We start from the raw sequence: 22,102 nt of genomic DNA on the forward strand, positions 1-22,102 counted from the left end.
TATAACTGGAATCTTAAGGTGCCAATAGGAGTTATTTTTCCATCCACACAGCAGAGCAAGCACAGTATTAAAATGCAAAGTAATCTTACGGTTGTAGCAAAACACATAGCATGCTTTTTATTTAAATCTATATATACCCCATAGTATTGAATGTACAGCTGCATACTTTTGGCACTGCAGTACAAATAGATTCATGTAATATTATAAGAGTATTTATCAGGACAGTAGCTTTTCCTCATGGGCATTTTTTGCTGTTTTTTGTGCCTGCCGTTCATGCTAATCTTTCATGTGCAAGGGGATACCTTTGAAATGTATACTGGCCTACTGCTTTGCCATTTCAGTTGTATTTGCCATATCTCCACTAACATTTATGAACAAATACAGTTGACCTTTGCAGAGTGAATGGTTAGATGCATGTGTAATTAGAGAATTAATAGTGGTATGTCTCATTTATTTACCTCAGGTTGTAGAGTCATATTGAGTGCCTGGTGGTGATTTGAATACTGCTACAATAAATAAAATTCAGAACCACACCAAAGTTATTTTTGAGAGACCTAGTTGATTCACTGCAGGAGAGAGGCTTGGAGAAAATAATATTTGTGTGGTGTACACTCTCTGGGGATGGAGAAGCAGGAGTGCTCGGAGAGCTAAATTCTTCAGCGGATTTGCTGTACGTCCAGTGCGCAAACTCCTACAAAAGAGCACATCTCTCTGTTACCCTGTTCTTTTTATCTTTGTCCATTCTACTCTTTCTCCTGTTTTCCCCTTAAAATGTGTGCTTAAGAAATTTGAAGCCTTGTGTGTCAGCAGGAAATAGGTTTCCGCGTGTGACTCTGACACCATGTGCAAGCAGTCCTCTCTTAGTCCTCTTCATTTTCGCTTGTGCCGGCAAGATACCAAAGATCTGTTGTAGCTTTTGCCATTTCAGAAGATAAGCTGAGTAGAGATTGGAAGACTGGAGGGAAGAGGTGGATAGAGGAGGGTCCCGCAGTGCAGACAGTAAAACCCTGATACTCAGTAGGCTGAGCGAAAGAATTTGATACCACAGGCAGGAGTGTGGCAAAATCATGCTACCCAACTGTTGTTACTATTATTAACTTGGAGAAGCCCACCGCTGGGACTGTCTACCTGAGCACTGATGGAGATGCCAGTTAATGCCAAGTGTGGAGCAGCTTGGACAGCTCTGCAGGAACTGGGATGACAGTTTGTTTCAATGAAGCCTCCAAGCAGATTTAATTTCTAATAGCCTAAGCTGGATGTGAAATAAAAGCAGAAAAGTGAGAGATTTAGTGATGACCCACTACCTGTTCCTACCCTGGTGTTATTCCTTCTCTATAGACTGATGCTTCAGTAATAAATAATTCCAGCAGAATTGTGTTCTATTTTTTTATTTTAAGAAAAAATGCAGTGCTTTCTTCGAGATTTGCATGTGTGGATTTCCCTGCTTGCTGGGCTGCTGTTGCAAAAAGACACATGCTTCTTGCTGCAGCTTGACTGACTGGCAGTGCTGATGCGTGAAGAAGAAAACCTTGATAATTTCAATTCCTTTAGCATTCTAACACAAAGGATGGCTTTATCCCTTATGAAGAGATCTGGAAACAGATAAAGATTGTTAACATTGAATTAATAGATGTAGTGCAAATAATCAGGATGTAATAAAAGACAAAATGTCCAAAGCCATAGTGATAGCTCTTTTTGTCTCCCCCCCCGCCCCTTCTTTTTGTAGCATAGGGGAGGGAGGAGATGAAAGAAACATTATCCAAGCCTCCTTTTGCTATCAAACCCTCTTGAATAAAGAACGACTAGAAGAGCTGCTCTGCAGCAAATGGTGTTAGTTTCTGTGCATCAGCGTGAATTTAGATTCCAAGACTTATTTGTAGGATTCAGCATTTTTGTAACAGCTACATGCAAAAAGAAAAGAAAGCAAAAGAAGTTAGACATTTACCCACTTATGCCTGAGCAGAGACTTTTTCCCAGCTAGAAAAATAAAGCAAGCTGTGTTTAAGTGCCTGTATATCAGTATTACATGTTGAGGGCCCCTAGGACTGAAAGTTTCTGCTGGTCCCATTTTTGTTTTAATAATGGGAAGCCTTCCTGTGAGGAAAATAGTGTAGAGATTATAAAACTGATTGTTGAAGGAGAGTTCAGATTCTGGAATTGGCGCAAGTAAGTAAAAGATGCTTGCAGTGTCAGATGCTGCTTTAACGTGGCATGTGCAGTAGATGAGAACTGAGCCTGTAACAGTTCTAATTCAAGCACCGCAACTGCTTGGAACTAGGAAGAATTGCTGAAGTTTAAAGTAAATTAAAAAAAAAAAGCATATGTGGGAGTCTTAATCCCCTGTGTAGGGAACAGGTAGCAGGTGTAATAGTAATCTGTGTAATCTGCTAGTGCCTAGTAAAAAGAAAGTCACAGAGAAGTCATTGCTTCCTGTTCTCAGCCTGTTTCATACCTGTGCCCATGGATATCTTCTCTCTCTCTGTTGTTACAATTTCAGAGTCCAGAAAATCGCTTGCCGCTCCCTGGAGTCCTTAGAAGGCTATTTCCTGTATAGATCAGACCATTAAGGTATGAGGGTTCTTGCTATCCTTCCTTGCTTACACAACACTGAATCGATGGAAAAGCAATTGGAAGATATTGTGTCACTTTTTAGTCTCCTTTTTTTTTTTTCTATCAAGAAATTCTCCATAGGGAGAAATTTCACAGAGCTGGCCTTCCAAGCTGCAGTTTAGAATTTGTTTTGCAGGTGCTCGATAACCTGAATTAGGCCATTACCCCAGAACTGAAAGAGTTCAGGCCTCCCTCCGCTGCCCAGGCCCTGAATTAGCAGGGCATCCTGGAGTGTCTGCTGGCATCTGCCCCATTGTTCCTCAGAAACAGGCACAGTTCTCTTCCCTGTCCAGCTTTTTCAGATACCAAGAAGAGTTGTGTGAATCCCTAGGGGTTAGGGCTCTAGAGCTCTTGTACCTTCTTGCCTTCCATCGCCTCTGTTTTTGCTGATCTCCCTGTGAATAACTTAATACTTTCTTCGTCTGCTTCTTTTAGGCAGTGGTTCGGCAATGCTGAGTTCCAGCAAAAAATACAGTTTTCTACTATGCAGCTCCTGTTCCAAACTGTGTTGCCTGACCACACAGGCTACTGTGCATTGTGCGTTGGATCACTGATCTGACTTAATGAAAAATTGGGAGATGGGGCATGTTTCTTGGGTTTGTCTCTATTTTGAAGTTAGGCTGGTTCATCATCCTGCCCACAGCCCATCATGACAAGCTGTGACTCAGCTGAACTGTGTGGGAATTCTAGGGGCTGACTGGGGGCTCCTTGAGCTGATACTGTTTGACAAAGCTGCTCTTTCCTCAAACCAGTGTGAACGAGAAGTGCTGGAAAACTTATCTGAAACTCTGTGTTTGTTCACAGCTACCTCCGTGCTTTTGGAGAATGTCAGGGGAGCCTGGTCATAGTCTTATCAAAGCTATTGCAGCAATAGAAGGACAGTCTCTCTTCAGGCTTAGGAAGATGGCAGAATGTCCATTTATGTTTTTTGCAAGTTTGTTAAATTTAACCATAGGGTTAGAATTTTAGTCTGTGTTTCTAAATCGTTACCTGAATTTTGTAGAAATTGGTGCTTTCAACCCTGCCTGGCTTTCATTTTACACGTGTCTGCATCTGTAAGATGTCTTAAAAGGTATAGTTATGGCTTCTGGTTTTAGACATAAGGAAAAGATTTAATTTATTTTTAAGGCTCAGAAGGAGAAATCCAAGGGTTAACAGTTGGTTGATATATCAGATGTTGCTTGGTATGTGTATCTGCTCTTTATTTTTGCATTTCCTTTTCTCTGCTTCTCCAGGTGTCATCTTGACATGAGTACATTTAAGTGTGGCACCAAGGACTATATGAAACTTGCTTGTAGGGGTGGAGAAAAGAAACTGTAGCATCCTTGTGTGTATCAAAATGCCTTGTAAAAGCTCTTTAGAGAGTGAGAATTCAATTCTGTGAAACAATTTTCATAAGCACTTGGTACAAACATGAAAAACAACATCTCTGCACACTGTGCAAGCACAAGATACACAGATTATAGTGCAGTTAACATTAGTAAAGAGAATGGTTATGTCTAATTAGTAGCACAGGATAGGTGAGAGGGTTTTTAAAGCATCCTGCTCAGAAGTGGCATTAATCCAGTAATATCCAAGCAGTAAATGCTGTAATGCTTTTCTAAATGGCCTGGTTAGTCCTGAGGGTGTTTGGGCTTTATTGTTGCACACATAATTTAATGAACTTTTAAAGAGACCTCTAGGCAACAGCCCAAATTCAGAAGGGCAGAGGGGAAAATGCTGATAGACAGTTCTACTGAGCTAGAACATAGTGGCTGTGAAGGAAAAGCTGCTGAATGGGCTCATGGCTGAAAGAAGTAAAGCAACTGCACTTGGACTCGCTAATGGGCTTTTTGTCCGAATTGGAGCCATCTCTTTCTTTAGGAAGTTATTTGTGTTGGAAATCAGGCCATAGCCAGGCTGGAGCAGGAAGGAAGAGGCGGATAGTTAGTGATCTGAAAAGGGTGTGCTCTGGGTGCAGAACGACAGCGGTGGAAGAAGTAGGTTGGCTGTGAGGGCATTGAACTTGGCAAGAAAGCTTCTTCAGCTCCTTACACTGCTGAAAGTCTGGTGTCATGCTGGAGCCTTTGGAGCGGAGCTGAGGGAGCCTGCAGGGTGGTCACGGTGGTGAGGCTCCCTGCCCATTCTGCTAAGGAGCCAGCAGCCCTCCCAAGACCACTTGTCCCCTCCTGCAACCTCTCTGAGCTTCACAAAAATATGCACTCAGCAGAGGAGCACTTGTCACCCTTTTCCTGTTCCCAGCCTGGAAAAGAAGAGAAGCCTCTTACCTTCTGTCTAGTGGTTCCCGAGAGCTTCCTCAGCATTTCATAAAATGTTACAGGTCTTTCCTGCCAGGTTACTGTGTCTGCTTTGCTGAAAGGGACATTGAAACAGCAAAGAAGTGTAAGCTTTTTTTTTTCCAGTGATGCAAATTGTCTGTGTTGGAGTCAATAAAGAAACCAGAATTTGCGACTTCCTTCCTGTGACCTTTAAATCATGTGTTTCCTGATATTGAGAGGTGCGTGTGACACCATTTGTGCCTTAGCTTGGCGACTGGATGGAAAAGCAATCTCATTTTCCTGGACTGAATCATAGGTCCCTAATGACAGGTTGCATGTTAATACTTGTTTTCAGCAATTATCATGCAGTTGTGTTTTGACTGGGACCTGATGGCAAACATGAGTGAGAAGAGCTTCAGGCTAAGGCCTAATAGCGCAACAACGATACTTTTTGTTTGCCTGTTTGAAAACAGTTCCCCCACAGTTGTTGTAGTCCTTTCCTAAGGCGAATAGATGAGAGGTGATTGTTCTTTGCTTGTTTTTTATTCTGTTTCAATGCATTTAACAATGCTTTATATAGCATCAGTTTTGTTGCTGCCCCATCATTACGATGATTATTACTATAGAGCATAAAGTATCAAACTCAGATCATAACCATATTGTGTAGAAACCGTATAAATGTGCAGTAAAGAGAGAGTCTCTGTCACAAAGTGTTAGTGGTGTCAAGAGAGATGAGGCAGAGAAGAAAAGGCATGATTCAGCAATGTGTCCCTGTTGCACGAAAGCTCAGTTGCAAAGTCTGATACAGAGCAGTCCTTCAGATGGGAAGGGACACTTTTCTTGTGTATGAGGTTGCAGGATCAGGGAAGATGAGCTCTTGCCTCCCTTCTAGAGATTAGCGCCTTTAAAATAAGGTGGCCTTGCATGAGGCAGAGAAAGAAGTTCAAGTACCTAGATAGTCTAAGGCCCCTTTCTGACCCTGAAGGGGTCAGAAATTGTGTAGTATTTAAGAAGCACATTCAGAGTCAGTGTGAAAATCCTCATTGTTTTAAATCTCACTGAACTTTAAGGATTTGCACTGCACCTAGAAGTCTCTTCTCCCAGCAGCTGGGCGTCAGGTGGGAGGGTTATTGTCCTTAGCAGGATTCTCCTCTGTTTGCAAGTACTGCAAACAAGTAGGAAAAAAAAATGCTGTTTCCCATTCAGAGGTGGGTGAGATAGGTCTGTCTCCATCTCAGATTCAAAATCTCTCCTCACTGCCACTCGAGGTCCTTCCAGTTCCAAGGGACCTGTTCTTTCTGTATTCCTCAATTTAGGAAGCTGGACAGACCAGAGATGGTGAAAGTCTTGTGATGGATTGTCATCCTTTGGCTGGAGAAAGTGCTAAGAGTAGCCTTTGCCACCATCTCTGAGCTGAAATGCATGCAGGTGCCAATTTAAAGCAGAATGATGCTGGCTCACTGACATTGCTTTCTCCTGTTTCTTTACAGCTCCTGTATGACAACCCAAAAGCCCGTCAGGAAGTAGAGTATCATTGGCGAGCATCAGGGTGTCCCCACATTGTCCATGTCCTGGATGTTTATGAGAATATACACCATGGAAAGAGATGCCTCCTCATTGTCATGGAATGGTATGGACCAGCAGCAGCTTCCCATGAAGCATTGCTCTTTGAGGGGGTGGAGGGAATGGGAGAATGTGCTGTCTTAGATTAGAGTTAGGTGAGCTTTCTCAGCAGCATGATTTTGGTTTGCACAGCAAACCTTTTGTTGTCTTTATGGAACTGCTAGGGAAATGTATAGCTGCTCTAGCCATCTTGAATGATGGAAGAATGAGGAACCTTAATCAGAAAATAAATTTTCCTTGTACTCCATGACAATTGTCCTCATTAAAACATTGACTAATTAAAACAATCTTGACAGATATGTCTCTACAAATATGATGCACTTTGATTGTGATTGGCTTCCAACTTAAGATGTAAATCCAATGATGTGACATGATCCTTTTTGCTACTATTTTGACTCTAACTTTTCCTATTGTCTCTTTGATCTCTAATACCACAGTTATTGTCATCTTCACTGGCAACAAATTAATAATCCTTTTTAGTATCTTTGCTTCCCTCTTTCTTTTTCCTTCATCTCCAACCCCTACATAAAACAAGATTACTGTCAGCCGCCCAGTGCCAGCGTACCTGACTTCCCAACTATGTGTGTCATGTTCCTTGTGACAGGGTACTTTAAACTGAAAGCATCAAAACTCCTTGGTCTTGTTTTGTTTTCTATTTATTCCATATCAGAATGGCTTTGTGCATTGGTTCAAATGAGTGTGATGTTTAGGAAGCATTGGCATAGGAGACTGCCTGTAGTCTCTTCTGATCTGTTCCTGCCATGGTTCTGTGCGATTATATGGATGTACGATCAGGTGTTAATTTGATCTTTTCTGCTTATGTAACGTGGGGGGGGGGTTGTGTTCTTTGTTTCAGCATGGAGGGAGGAGAGCTGTTTAGCAGGATCCAGGAGAGAGGAGATCAAGCTTTCACTGAGAGAGGTGAAAAATCACAAGTTTAGTTTTAAAGTTTGTGAAAGAACGCTTCTCCCTTTCTCTGTCTCCTTGCTTAGTTCCCTTACAGGATTTTTTCTTTGATTTGATTTTTGTCTGTAATTTTTTTTTTTTTTAATTTTCAATCCAACTCTGTATTAAACAGTTTTTTTTAAAAGTTTCCGAAAGTCAGGAATTACCAGAATTGGCTGAGTTCAGGCACAATGTAGAAGGTTTAGAGGAAAATTCTTCATACAAATCAGCTCAGCTTCTTCATTTCTGAACCACCGCAGCCTCTGTTATTCTGGTCCTTGGTCTCCTGCCAGACCACCTCTAACATGATCAACTCAGCTCCTTCTGTGATTTCTCTTCTGGCTGCCCCTCAAGCAGCATCACTGTGCGCAACTATACTGTTAGGTGATGAATATAACAAGCAAATCACATTTGATGAAACATCTCTTATTCAAGGGTTTTAAAGTACTACTTGAAAGGAAGTGTTATTAGCCACACTGTAAACAAGCCTGCTCATCTGTAATAGGGACTATATGCAAGTTTAAAGACCTGCTATGAGTCAGTGACAGAGCTTGCAATAGAATAGTCTTGCCATTTTTATTGTCTTTGCTATTTATTACTTGTAGAGTACCACAGGTGTGCTTGACTGCAGTTCTCATTGCCCATTCACAACAGACAAGAGTTTGTTCCTGCTCAGGAGTAAAAATGTTAGTCTTTGTAACTAGCAATGTGACAAAATGATCGGAAGAAAAATTTACACCTGAGCTTGTAAATTACTGTGACTGTTTTGCAAGTCTGGTATAGAGGCCAGGCTTTTTTTGGTCCTGTGTTCCTGCATTTCCTAGCCTGGGATGAATCCTTTAAGTGGTATGAGAGACTCATGTAGGGAAAATGAGCGTCTTCAGGAACTTTATTTGTTCCTCTCTAAAATATAAGATGCCAGGGGGAGAACTGGTTCCATGATCATTAGTGACTTCACTCTGCTAAAAACGTGATTTTTCTACATTAAATACCATTGTATAACATTCTAAATACTTACTCAGAAATCATCTGGGAGTGTTAAACAAAAAACCCCACGCTCATTCTTTCCTGAGATAAATGAGCCCTGTTCCACTGAATTCCCAAGGTTCACTGGCTGTTTATGTATCAGCCACAACTTCCCATTAGGAGCCAGGGTCTTTGGCCTGGGCCAGGAAGAAGGAGGTTGTGCAAGGTTTTCCCCGAAGATGTATGTTTCTACCTTCTGATTTTCCTTGCCTGAGATTGAAATTACACAATCTCAAGCCATGTGAAAAAGGATTCCAGGTTGCAGTACAAGAATTTCTACCTTCTCTCTTACTACTGCAGCTGAGGTTTCTACCTGTGCAGAAAACAGAGGATCAGGTTGAAGTTGCTAATTCTGTTTCCCTGTCAGTGGAGATGTAATATAATGTTCACTTAGTACAATGGGAATGTCACTCCTCCCTGTTCTGAAACCTCTGTAACTCTTCCAATCTTCAAGAGTACTGCTGTTGCAAGGCAGCTCACCAACCACTAGAATTTCCCACTGGAGTTATGTTAAATTTTAGAAACATATTATTTCAAAGGTGGCAGTTTGGGCATTGCAGAATAGAACTGTTGATTTTGTTTCTCCTGAGGAAGAACTTCTAAAGACAGTGAGGAATGAAGATGTGACCTATCCTAAAATTATCATATTGTTATGTTGCTCTATTTTTAGAAAATCTGTTAGATCCTCCTATTACCCCTGAACTAGAAGCTGAAAGTTAAACTTCTGTCTCTGACAACCAAGGACATGTCCTGGACAACCAGGGATATGTCCTGGTTGGGGCTTCTTTCTCCAGAGTCTTGCATGTTGCTTGCGTACCTGCTCTGCTCTTGCTGCTTTTCTGGTGAGCAAATTAAAGCACAAATTTACAAGCTCATAAAAAGCAGGGGTCTCAACCGCTCAGTTGCAGTGTCTGCTCAGGAGGAGGGCTGAGCAGCCAAGGAGCTGGGGGGTATGGTTGCCTGCAAAACCAAAACACAGCTGTTAGGGCTAATTTTAGGTTTTCTAGTCTTGACGCTAGCCCTGTATTCTAGCAAGCTGTTTGTAAGTCATAAGCATTCCCAGGCATGTCCCTGAGTTACAGTGGGAATGTTAATGTGACCTTTCTCTAAAATTGTATTTATAGAGGCCTCTGAAATAATGAGAGACATCGGAACAGCCATCCAGTATCTGCATTCAATGAACATTGCCCATAGAGATGTCAAGGTGAGGCCTGAAGGTGTGCGGGCATGGAGAAAAGAGCATAAGGCAGAAAAATAAATGGGCAGTGGTGGTTTAAATAGAACTAGGAGTACAATCAGGTGGTCAGAGTGTTCCTATTCCTCTGCCAGTGTGAGAAGGGATCTGTTCACAACTAGTTTGCAACCACTCAAAGGTCAGAATATTCATGTATGCTAATGCCTTCCAGTTGTATATGGAATGCAGAAGAATCTGGTGATAGTCAGATGGTTAATTAAAGAGGTACTACCAGCTTGCAATCCAGTTAATTAACAAGAAAATAACACTGCCTGAAGTGAACTTATACTAGATGCTATATCTCTATGTAGTCTTTGCCAGTTATTAGTTTTCAGAATCGTACTTCCCTAAAAAAAAAAAACACAACAAAAAAACCCCAAAACAAACACCAAACCCCCCTTCAGAAACAGGAGAAACTGCATATATGGGAGGAATAATACCAATTCCATGCATCCAACTCAGTTCAATAGTATATATAATTACTGCAGAAAATGGGAAGATCTCAGTTACTACCATGTGCAACAGTGTGTTTTACTAGCTAAAGTTTGTACACAGATCTTGTCATAGAGATTTGACAGGGTTTGTAGTATTGTATTTTGTTTTCATTCTGTAAAGTGCACAGCATAAGCAAAGACAAGATAGCTGCAACAAGGCATTTCTAGCGTAGCAATACGGCAGTGTGATGGAATGTGCTGGAGAGCAGGTCACATAATGATAGACTGAGGCATCTGATTGATTCTGCAGTTCTGAGTTTGTGAATTTTCTACAGATGCTTCTGCATGTTTAGCTGGAGGGAGAACTGCCATTGCTTGGTGTCACTGAGGGGTATGTTTGAGGGTTCTTTAGGTGGGAATCAGAGAATAACTTAACAGTTAAGAGACTGAAAATGTATTCACTTTTGTGGAGCTATGTGCCATTGCCTATCACCAGCACAGAAACGGAAGCGCTTAGCCCCAAAAACCCCCAACACACACTTAGTGAACTAACATAGAAATGGTTCAAATTGTTTAATAGATCCTAAATCCTGTTTTCTTTCAAACCCTTCCTCCTTCTGTATGTCCCTAAACACTAGTGTGAAAGAGGGCATAGCTTCCTTATGACTGAGAAACTGGAAAACAATTTCAAACAACTGCAGATTCTGCAGCTGTGCCATTGTCCCTGTTCCTGTGCACAAGAGCTTGTACTTCCCTCTGTGCCATTTCTGGTTTTGGAGAGCCTTTACAGAGTGTGGAGCAAGACTGGAATTAACTCAGGTTTCAGGAGACAGAGGAGGGGGGGAGCTGGAAGAGGACTGTGTCTGTGTCAGTTAATTCTGACAGGGTTATATCAGTTGCTCATAGAGAGTTTGCCTGATGACTTCTCTTGTCTTCTATCTCAGCTACTTGAGTGTGGTAGAGAGTGCTGTCAGATCAACTGGTGTTGATCAGACAGAACGATCCTAGTAAGTGCAGTGAACTAGAGAGAGGTTCAAGAAGCCAGACTTGATGCCCGTGGGACCTGATGAGAGTCTTGTGATTTGCTGTCCTAAATACCATGTTGAGAAGGATGTTGATCCTTAGTCTGAGCAAAAATGTTGGGAGGGAACTTTCTGCATGGTATAGTGGGGATGTGAGAGAAGTAATAAGACCCAGATGCTGGTGGTGATCCAGGCACACAGGAATGGTTTGACCTTTCAGCTCACTAGAGACATCTCTTCATTGTCCAGTTTATCCTTTCTCTTGGTGGCCTTTCAGCCTGAAAACTTGCTTTACACATCTAAAGAGAAGGATACTGTACTCAAACTCACAGACTTCGGCTTTGCCAAAGAAACCAGTGTACAAAATGCGCTGCAGACCCCCTGTTACACTCCTTATTATGTGGGTAAGTTATCCAAGATGCATTTCTTCTGTGTTTCAGTCTGTCATCCGTCCCCTTATACTGGGCCTGTGGACTGTAGGAAGAGATGGGAAATCCTCTATTGTGGATGTAACGCAAAGAGGAAGCCTGCAGAATTTAAACTGGGATCCAATCCGAACCTAGTCTGGTTCCAGTACAGTTCAGTGCTCCTGCTTTCTTCCTTGATTGCAGAGGAAACAGCCTTAACAGGGGATGCAAATAAGGATCAAGGAGATAGAATATGTTGCTTCTGATTACACTTGAAGTAATCCTGATGTTTCCTCTGAATGATGCAATAAAAGCCATAATTTGAACTCAGCTTCGTGATTATTTGGGTGTTTCCTTGCGAAACTTCCCTTAGCTTAACTAATGCAACTAATGCAATAAAAAAGAACAGGGAGAGTATTGCCTCAGCTGTAAAGCTTCTTAAAGCTCGCAAATGGAGGAATTAGTAATAAAAGACCAATGCGACTTAATCGCAGCTGAATTTTTGCCTGCATTTTGTCCAAAGACAGAGCACTGTGTAATGAATGCCACAGTAGACTGTCCTTTATGCACTCGTTTTAGAGTACGTCCCTTTTGGTCTTTGAATTAATAGTCATTCACCATATGGTATGACTGAGACAGTCCAGGCTTAAAATGTCTTTGGAGGAAAAAGGGCTTAATTTTTTGGAAGAATTAGTTCTCTTCTATGATGTAAGTTTTTTGTATTGAAAGATATTGTTATTAATTGTTAGCAGATAATTACGATACCAGCATTTTTTGCTGATGCTTCTTCTATATTTTTAGCTGGGATTAGTGATAAAATAGTAAGGAATTTACGCATATGTGTTTTTATGCCTTTATATTTGTATACAAACAAGCTGATGTTTTCCTTCTCAACACCTTTTTATAAACCAGCATGATTGCTCATATGTTTAGAGAATCATTTTCCTTACAAAATCAAGCTCTCTGTCAGTTCACCTGCTTCAGGGAAAAAAAAGAAAAATCCCCTCTAAATGTATCTCTCTAATTTTGTTACTTAGTGAAAAAATACAATGCTCTGGAGGCTGAAGAAAAATACAGTGCTCTGTAGTTGCTGGAGCTAAACACACTCCACCTAGGTATCGTTCAAAATTTTATCACAGCTCAAGTAGGTCCTTTCTGTTCTGATTTCTGGAACATATGCTCCTGCCTCTTTCAGCGCGGTGTCTCTCTGTACACATTTAGCTGCTTTTTCTGCTTTTCTGTAATCTTAGTGCTCTCTTGAGCAGAGAGACACTAAGGTGAAGAGTGGGGCATTTTGCCAGCTCTGTTCCTCCTTTTTAAAGCTACATTATATGTGTTTAGGAACTTGTCAATAAAAAATACTACCCAGTTCCTGCAGTGAGTTGCATTTTTTTAATGCCTCCGATATTTGTTGAAGTGTGCTGCTACTTTTAAGGTGATGGAGTTGAAAGGAAATATCTGGTACTCTGTTAATTTTTGGTTTTAATCTTCTTCAGCCCCAGAAGTCCTTGGCCCTGAGAAGTATGACAAATCATGTGACATGTGGTCGTTGGGTGTCATCACATATATTCTGTAAGTATTTGGAAAGAGGCTTGATGAACAGAAGAAGGACACATCTTGTTAAATCTGCGCTTACAAGTAATTAGCCACTAGGATCATGCAACCTGCAGAAGACAAGCTTGTATGGCACTTTTTAAGAGATGAAAGGACTTTCCTAGTTCTGAGAGTTCTTCTGTCCACTCTTACAGCCTGTGTGGGTTCCCTCCATTCTACTCAAACACTGGTCAAGCCATTTCTCCAGGGATGAAGAGAAGAATTCGGATGGGGCAATACGGGTTTCCCAATCCAGAGTGGGCTGAAGTATCAGAGGAAGGTAACAATGCTCACTGCTACTGATGGGTATGTGCACGGTGTTGTGCAGTGGTAGAGTGCTTACAAGAGGCTATTTCTAAAGATCTGTCTTAGTTTTTGTTTCCCTTTCTTTTAGAATTTAAGTTAATATTTTGTAAGGTGATAGAGAGAACAACTAGGAACTTAGATACTAGGCAGCAACTGAAGTACTACAGAAAGTAAATGACTACTAAAAACTTTCTTTCAAAATCCAGCTAGTGCTAGTGAATGCCGAGATTAAAGCCTCTGGAAACAACAGTCTTTCATCCTGAGAAAGGAAACTGCCAGGACAGCTGTAATGCAAGCTGAGTTGGAAGAAAGGCAAACTGTCTTAAGAACTTATTCAGTCTTTGCCCTCCTTAGTGATACAGCCAGTAAGGATGGCAAGTTTTCATGCTAGCTTTTTGTGATGTGGGAACTTGCCAGCCACCACTTAAATCAAGGTCAACAATTTAGTTGGTGTAAGTCATTGACCAAAAGCTGCTGCTGTTCAGCTGTGACCTGGATGGGCTCAAACCAGTGTCCTGAAAGTGGACAGTTTTGATTCCCTCTTATTCTGGCAGTCTCATAAGCTGGAAGTCTCACCTACCCATCAGAGAAAAAGGTCAGCAACCTCTGGGCACATCTTTTTTTCTAACAAGCCCTTTATATTGCTGTTGCTAGCATCCTGTTATTGTCTGCTGTTTAGCAATAACAAATTATCGTTGGATAATACTGTGATCTGTGGTATTTCAGCCCCTCATTGGATCTCATGGCTGCGTGTGCAGCATAGATTACTGAACATTAATAAGGAAGATGTTTTACTTATGGGTTTCTGGCTTAATATTTTGTCTGCCCTGGGTCTTGTTCATATTACAGCAGTTATTAAAATGCTCGGAGAGCTTGGTGAGAGAACATGCACTTCAAAAATTTGTAGGGTTTCTGTATGCTTGCCTGGATGAAGATAGGTGCCCTCTACCTTTGAACCTACTAAGATCAGCTAGTTTATGTGTATTCTTTTAGGCTGATCAGGCACCTTCAGCAGACTGCTTCTTTTAGCCTTCCTTTTTACTGTTCTTGTCATGGTTTTCTTTATCTAATCATTCTGTCGTTGCATCATCTATGGAGGATTCCTCTAAATTTCCCTCCAGCTTCCTGTAATCATCTTAACAGGCTCTGTTTGTGGTCCCCTCCTTTTGTTTCCTTCTACATTTTAGACACCAGGTAATCTCTACTGTAAAACTCCTTTGCAGCCTCTCTCGACAAACTACAACTTGTACCTCTGGCAGCTTCTTACAAGCATTTAGTCATCTTGCATTTGATGTTTCTAAAAGAGAACTCTTACTCAGAAGTTTTTCTAGGCTCCCCCCAGGAAGTTATGTGTAAGTCTTTCTAAATAACGTCCCTGGATGCAGTGTTTCTGGTCTGTCTGCCTGCATTAATGAAACTTGTCTAGACTCTCATCATCCCATATCTCAGTTACTTAGTACTCTTGCTTTGGCAGATACCATGTTCACAGAAAGCTGCTGCAAAGTCTGTTTGTGCCATCCATTTCTTTGACTTTGTTGTCCTTTTAGTGGCCTCTCAGTTGTCAAAGGAAAGTTTATTGTCCTTTTTTTTTTTCCCCACAGCCTGTGCCAGTTAGTTTTTGTCTTCCATCATTTCTCAAAACATCAGCTTCTGCATTCATTCAGCCCATAATGCCAAGCTTGTTGCCATCTTTCAGACAGGCAGCTTGGCAGCTTTCTGTTGCTATGTTTCTCTTTTTCTTAATTGCTTGCTCTCAAAACAGTTGGTTTGGTGATGTAGATAGCATAGCTGGAATCCCCAATCCTCTGTCTTTCCTTCTTACCTTGTGTTGGATGTTTTCACGTTCTGCCTCTTTGAACATAGTAACCTGCCACACTGTATATGGCTTCTTAACATGGTAACAGCAATAGGTAGGTGGTTTGAGTTCTGCAGAGTTATCTTTCTTCATTCAGCGGGTCTTTGTGTTCTCAAGGTTATTTGTTAACAAAGTAGTAGACTACAATATGCCACGTTGGTCCTGTTTTTCAGCCAAACAACTGATTCGCCATTTACTGAAGACTGACCCAACAGAGAGGATGACAGTTTCTCAATTTATGAATCACCCTTGGATTAATGTGAGTTTCATATCTCTTTTTACAAGATGAATTCTTACATGCAGAACTTACATGTAGCTCCACATAGCACAGCAAGAGAAGGATGATGATTACTGTTAATAACTTAATTAACCTACTGTGCCCTCCACAGAGGGTCACCTGCCTGTAGAACCACAATTCTTCTTGGTGTTACCAGAGGACACACAAAGAGAGACACCCACAATAGCTTCCTTGGAAGCAAGAGCTGAATGTATCTATATCTTCTGTGAGCAGGCAGTCACTGTTGACTCTGCAGCATATGCATGTGTTACTCTCTTTAAAAATATAAAAATAAACTGTATGTACTTACTTCATCAGTGCAGGATTTAAAGAGAGCTATTATTAGTGGTCTCAGGCACCATTGTGCATAGCTGTGTTAGTGTGAACACAGTCCTATGCTTAGTGGGAATTCTCATCCTTGGCAGAGTTTGGAAATACGTGGGGGAGGAGCAAGGGTCTCGGCTTAGTGCCCTGTAAGAGATTGCCAGATAGGGTGGCACACAATGCTATTAATGTTCCCAGTTCAGGTTTCATTCTATGACTTGGTTGAATTTACTTTTCCTTAAAAAATACTTTGGGGAAAAAAGAAAAAAATAATAATACAGTATTAATTATTTCGAACAAGAGACAAGAATCCCAGGAGTTACCAGGCTGAGTTTCAGGATATCATCTCTGCTCTGTAGGTTACTCAAAAGAATAGATTATACTTCTCATATTTGTGCCTAAAAGGACACCAGTCTTGTTCTCGCTGCCCAAAACATCATCAGCCAGGAACAGAATCACTTGCACTGTAGAACACCCTTTTCTCCCATAGTGCTTTCTCTGTCTATGCTGATCCTCAGAGGAAGGAGCAGAAAACAGAGGCATGATGAATAGTCACCGTTTCTATAATGCCTGTTCAAAGATCTGAAAGCCCTTAGAATCATATAGAAATGTAGCTATATAACATCCTGATGAAGTAGATAGATGTCTTCATTTGGAGTTGTGAAAGCTGAGAAATTATGGTTGCAAAGACTCTGTAGAACTAGAACAGAATCTAGACAATGTTTCTAAGTCTTTTTTAAGCAAATAAAAATGTAATCACTGTTCAGAATAAATACCTCCAGCTTTAAGTGTTTGAAGACCCAAGAAGGAGGTGTTTCAGAAGTCAGCAGGCGATGAATTTCACAGAATGAGTGCCTAATAGCTAAGGAAGCTACCACCTACAGCGACACATGTTACTTGAAATATGCATATAACCAATTAATAAGGAGGAGATTAGAGACAAGGTCTATAGACTCTGCTGCACCAAAGAGCCATGCTAGAATACCGTTCCTGGAATAATGCTCTAAGAGCTGCAGGTTGGCATTTTCTTCTGCTGAACCTATTGTTCCCATGAGGCAGAGGGAGGGAGACGGAAAGACCAACATAGTGAATGTCTGTGTTCTTCCTTCTCCTAAATCCCTGAGTGGGAACATGCATGGGGAGATACCTTGCACAAGCGGCAGAGGAGGGTGCTTGTCTCTCCCCTTTATTTCCTTTTTTTTTTTTTTTTTTTTTTTTTTTTTTATTAGATGGGTAGCAGAAGTATTATTGTGGACTATGCAAAAATTGTCAGTTTAGGTGGAGCACGTAATCCTCTAGTTAGCTTGTAGATAAGATTATTTTTTTTTAACAAGTAGCAGCTCACAGCAGATAGGAGGGCATGCACCTTCAACACCTGCCCAGGGACACCACTAGAGCTAGTCTGCTGGTTTTCCATTTCTCTCGTCCCAGCTGTACTTGATAAAACTATACCTTGGCCAGCTAGGATCCTTTTCCAGAGGATGCAGGAGTCATGATTTATGCTTCCACTTCCCTAAGTACTGCAGTGCTGCTGTTAGCTTGGTGGAGTATAAGCACTGCTTCCAACGGAATGCTTATTTTATGACATGTACAGGGATCTCCTTAGACTTTGTTGGCATGCAGCTGTGTCTGGTGTAGGACGCCACAGCAGTAGACAGCAAGTTTGGGTAGAAAGCATAAGGAAGATAGACTATCCAAATGAAATCATAGTTTGGGTTATGGACTGGCAAGAAATACCATGACTCTTGCTGAATTTAGCTAGGGAACTGTGCTTCGTGCTTTAGAAATTGTACTTTATTCTAATTTAAAGTACCTACTGATCTTTCATGGCAGCTGAGCATAGATCTCAGTTTTATGTGGAAGAGCATCTCAGGTGATGCACGGTCTTCTGAACTGTGCCTTACTCTGAATAACAGTATAATTTCCTCTTTTGGGCACACTTACAATCCGATGAACTGGTAATCTCAGCTAATGTATATGTACAAGAAAATTTCTCCTATGACAAATCCTAGAAGATAAAGGTCCAGTTAACCACTTTAAAACATTGACTAATGAATAGTGAAATGACAGTTAAAATCTAAAATGTACATAAAAATTTATCCAACACAGGGTTATCAGTTGGACTGGAAGGGAGCAAAGTGAAAGAAACTCAGCACTGATTTCTCTCTCATTTTGTTCTTTAAAGATGCTGTCATGTGGGGACTATAGTCCTTTTCTACCTCACACATGAATTTGATTGTGGAGTGACTGGAAGCATGAATAATGAGGGCCACCAAAGGACAGCAGATAAAGTTTTATGCCCTCCATACGCATAGAAGAGCAAGCAGTCACTTCCCAAATGTGATTTTGCAGAACACTTCTTTTGGTATTTTTCCCTTTTCTCAGAGATCAATGGCAGTGCCACCAACTCCTCTTCATACTGCACGGGTCCTGCAAGAGGATAAAGACCACTGGGATGAAGTTAAAGTAAGTCAATCATAGTTCAGATTTCTTGAGGTCTGATAAGAGATTAGATGGGCTGGCTTCTCTGCATATGCTTATTTCCTTGGAGATTATGGCTATTCTGTATACAACCATATTAAACACGGGAAGCATGAGCAGTCTTGGTTAGAACAGTATGATAACTGTTTAAAAAAAGAATGCTATGTGAGCTTCATCTGACAGCCTTACAGCTGTGCCAAATATCAACAAAGATGATGTTTATGATCAAAGGTATTAATGATGCTATCTGCTGAGCCACTGTATGTAACCACAGAGGAAAAGGGACAGTGTTGAGGGAGTGCGAAGTTCATTATAGTGAAGAATACGATGAAAATGTAGGAGGACAGGGTGGGAGGGTTGAGCTGCATTCTGGTTTTCTACTCTGTTCTTGTGTTGTAAACCAACATTAAATAACCTTAGCCTTGTCTTGTTATGACATTTGGCAGGGGGGCAGAAAAAGAATGTATCTGTCTTTCCCTTCATCTGACCAGGTGCCTCACCTACTGTTTGTACTGATGACAGTTAAATGCTTCCTGCAAAGTGAAACTATAGGGCAGACTAAAAGTTGTTGCAAGCCTTAACTCTTTCCTGCTGGCCTGTATGAGGTTGGCATGCTTTTACAATTAATTCTGAATTTTCTGCACTTAACAATGCTTGGCATTTTGATAATTGCAACATTCCTGTAGTGTATTTACTGATTACTGATTTTATTTAAATTACTGATGTATAGTCTCAGCTGTTGAGCTATGTAGTAGTAAAATTTCATAGGACCTAGGCAACGCTTGCCTCCCAAGTCAGAGATCAAACAGATATTTTCACTTAGCCTTCCTCATTTCCATGTTTCTGAGAACTCCTTACACTTGTGCTTTGTATAGGTCCCAGAGGTATTCCCTTGGGCCACTGACATTCCCATAACAATTAATCATTTTTCCTTTGCTGAACTAAATGCCTAGACATTCATTTACTTAAGCAGATTTTTGTTCACAACCTTATTAAAAAGTTTAAAATTTGCCTGCACTTAAACATTAATTCAGACTAAGGAAGTGTGTGAATTTGAAGCACATGCTTTTAAACAACTTTGCGTGGACTCTTTATTCTAGTTCCTGCTAACCTAGTTTGGTAACAGAGCAAGGAAAGCAGGAAGGTGAAGGCCTCTGGTGAAGGCCCAGAGCCAGCCAGTAAGAAATGCTGGGCATAGAGACATGGTGGAATTTAGGCCAGCGGAGTGCAGTCCTGCTTGCTCACATATGAAACACTGTGTGAATAGCTCCTCCTGAATGAGTCCATGAGTAGAACGAAGCCTTTAGTCATAGCAGCAGAAAGGGCTCAGCTATTTCTGGCTGTAGTGTAACAGTGGGTTCCTTTTTGTACGTTCATCTCCTGGTAGTAGTGTGGGGTGGCTGTGCGCTCTCTGCCTCAGGTTTTTCAATAAATTGCTTCCTTGGTTTCAGGAGGAGATGACCAGTGCTTTGGCAACCATGAGGGTGGACTATGATCAGGTGAAAATCAAAGACTTGAAAACATCCAACAACCGCCTCCTGAATAAACGCCGTAAGAAGCAGAAGCAGGCAGCCACCTCTTCTGCAGCCCCAGGGTGCAATAACCAATGAGAAGAGAAGCCAAGGACCTGTGGGTGGAGGGTAAAAGTTAAAAGGAACAATTTAAAATCAGTATGAATAACTCGGTCCATACCACAAAGGCAATGAGACTGTGAAGAAGCTATCCTGCAAAGAGGGAGCAGTGTGAAAGATTATTACATTTTTATAACTTGAATCAGGGCTTTGCTTTTAAAGACTAATGTATATGATATGATTCTGTTACATATTGCTAGGGAAGGTACAGTAATACCAGAAATGTTACGGGTTTTTGTTTTGGCTTTAACTGTAGCAGACAAGAGGAGAGAACAGGAGGCAGTCTCAGCATACTAATGCACTGAGGCTTTAACAGCCATCTACAAGAGTGACTTCTGCTACGGTTTTAAACTTGGGAATAGAAAAAAATGCCAAGTGTTCTGCTAGAAGTGTTTTAGTAGTTCAAACATGAGTACTGAGAAAGGAGAAAAATGTCACTGTTCTTTATATGAGTAGCACAGGTGCAGTTCTATTATGGATGCATCTGGACGGCATTTCATGTTAGAATTGGTAATAGTCAATATTTCCAAACTTACCTCCTATAGTTACAGAATATCACCTAAATAGTAGAGTTATTCCTGTTACAGGAAAAAGCATCCACACATTTCCATTTTCATAGTCTTCATGTAGTATTCTGTGAAGATTTGAGTTTGTCATGGATTCTCATTTGGTAACATGTAAGTTTTCTAAACTGTAACCATTATGTCGTGTCTTGCCACTGTCAGATCCCTCTCTTGTAATGTTTTTAATTGAAACAGTACTTTATGTGAAGGATTTTAATAAGGATTTAATTAGTTGAAAGTATCCTGCAGAGAATATTGCTGTTCCTCTTGGATCCACAGCCTCTAGGGCGTGCAACTGGACATGCAATTGTTTACAAGAGACTGCTCTAGAAGAGAGACTTCTGAAATTCAGGACGAAGTGGCAAATGCATGTTCTCTGAATGGACCCTGGTGCCTGCCGGCATCCCTTCTGGTAATTATCTCCAGATCCCGTGCCTAAGATGTGCTGATTGTAGCAAATTTTGGGGTGCTGGGGTTGGTTTGTTTCCTGGGGTCAGGGAGGGGGAGGATGTGACTTTATTTGCAGTGTTTTGTCAGTGTTTCTGGATCCAAAGATTTTTGCCACCTAAGGGAGATTACCTATAAGTATATCCACCCATTGTTTTTTTCCTATTCTAATTCATGTTTTATGGGATCCTAGCCTTGGTTTGCTAATTTGTTTTATTTTGTGATCAAAATATTTCCTCTCGCTGTATTTTGGGATTTTTTTTAGTTGAAGTGAAGCAAATATTTGTGAAAGTATTACCAGAGTCTAGGATGAAAATTACGTGCTTCCAGCAATGCAGGCAAAAACTACTTTGTGGTAGGCACACAGAGTTACTGGTGTGTTAATGGGCTCAGAAGAATGTTAAAAGACAAAAAGGAAAACAGGGCTCCAGAGAGGATCCAAATCGTTAGATCTGACTGCCACGTACATCTTGTTACCTCCAAAAAAGATCATCTTGAGGCTTTGGACCTTGACCAGGGAGCCCTGTTTCCATCTTCAAAGTGTTGGATGAGACCTCCATTCTTCTTTGTGAACTGGTCCTAGCGTTTTATAAACTGATTTTAATAAATCATGTTATAACATTCCTTCCTCCTGTCATCCCTGTTTTTATTGAGATGTTGCGGAGTTTGTACTATTTTGTGAGGTACATCTGTGTTGAAGGTGATGGAAAAGGGGAGAAGGAAAGTGTTCAATGATGTCCACATTCAAAGGCTACCCACCTTTGAGCATTTTTTTAGGATTACAGGGGTTTGTTTTCAAATATCAATCTCTGCAAGGATGTATTTTAAAATTATTTCATGTTTATGTAGGTATCGCTATGATTATACCATGTCCTGTATATATTTATTTTATCATATTACTCCTATGAATTATGCAAATATTATTCACTACTGGTAAATGAAGAGTTGTGACATGTTCAGGGTGCAACAGCTGGGATTAGACCCAGATGCACGTTTAGACCCTTTATCCAAGTTTTCTGAGGGTGCTGTGTACATCCCTCCTATCTTCCCAGCTCTGTGCCCCATC

General features: G+C 41.0%; 1 protein-coding gene across 5 annotated transcripts in view; it reads left to right on the forward strand.

Annotated features, from left to right (window-relative positions):
* Positions 1-21,660, forward strand: part of MAPKAPK3 (MAPK activated protein kinase 3) — a 50,656-nt gene extending 28,996 nt beyond the window's left edge. For 4 of the 5 annotated variants that reach the window (XM_069769567.1, XM_069769565.1, XM_069769566.1 and 1 more), the window contains exons 3-11: positions 6,359-6,498; positions 7,348-7,412; positions 9,587-9,666; positions 11,430-11,556; positions 13,056-13,131; positions 13,308-13,432; positions 15,487-15,572; positions 18,300-18,380; positions 19,847-21,660. In XM_069769567.1, coding sequence (XP_069625668.1) covers positions 6,359-6,498; positions 7,348-7,412; positions 9,587-9,666; positions 11,430-11,556; positions 13,056-13,131; positions 13,308-13,432; positions 15,487-15,572; positions 18,300-18,380; positions 19,847-20,005 — 939 coding nt within the window. In that variant the 3' untranslated portion in view covers positions 20,006-21,660. The remainder of the gene's footprint in view (positions 1-6,358; positions 6,499-7,347; positions 7,413-9,586; positions 9,667-11,429; positions 11,557-13,055; positions 13,132-13,307; positions 13,433-15,486; positions 15,573-18,299; positions 18,381-19,846) is intronic. The other variant, XM_069769569.1, reaches the window with a different exon arrangement.
* The last annotated feature ends 442 nt before the right edge of the window (positions 21,661-22,102 follow it).

Source organism: Haliaeetus albicilla, chromosome 24 (genome assembly GCF_947461875.1).
Source record: "Haliaeetus albicilla chromosome 24, bHalAlb1.1, whole genome shotgun sequence".
NCBI classification, from domain to species: Eukaryota; Metazoa; Chordata; class Aves; order Accipitriformes; family Accipitridae; genus Haliaeetus; species Haliaeetus albicilla.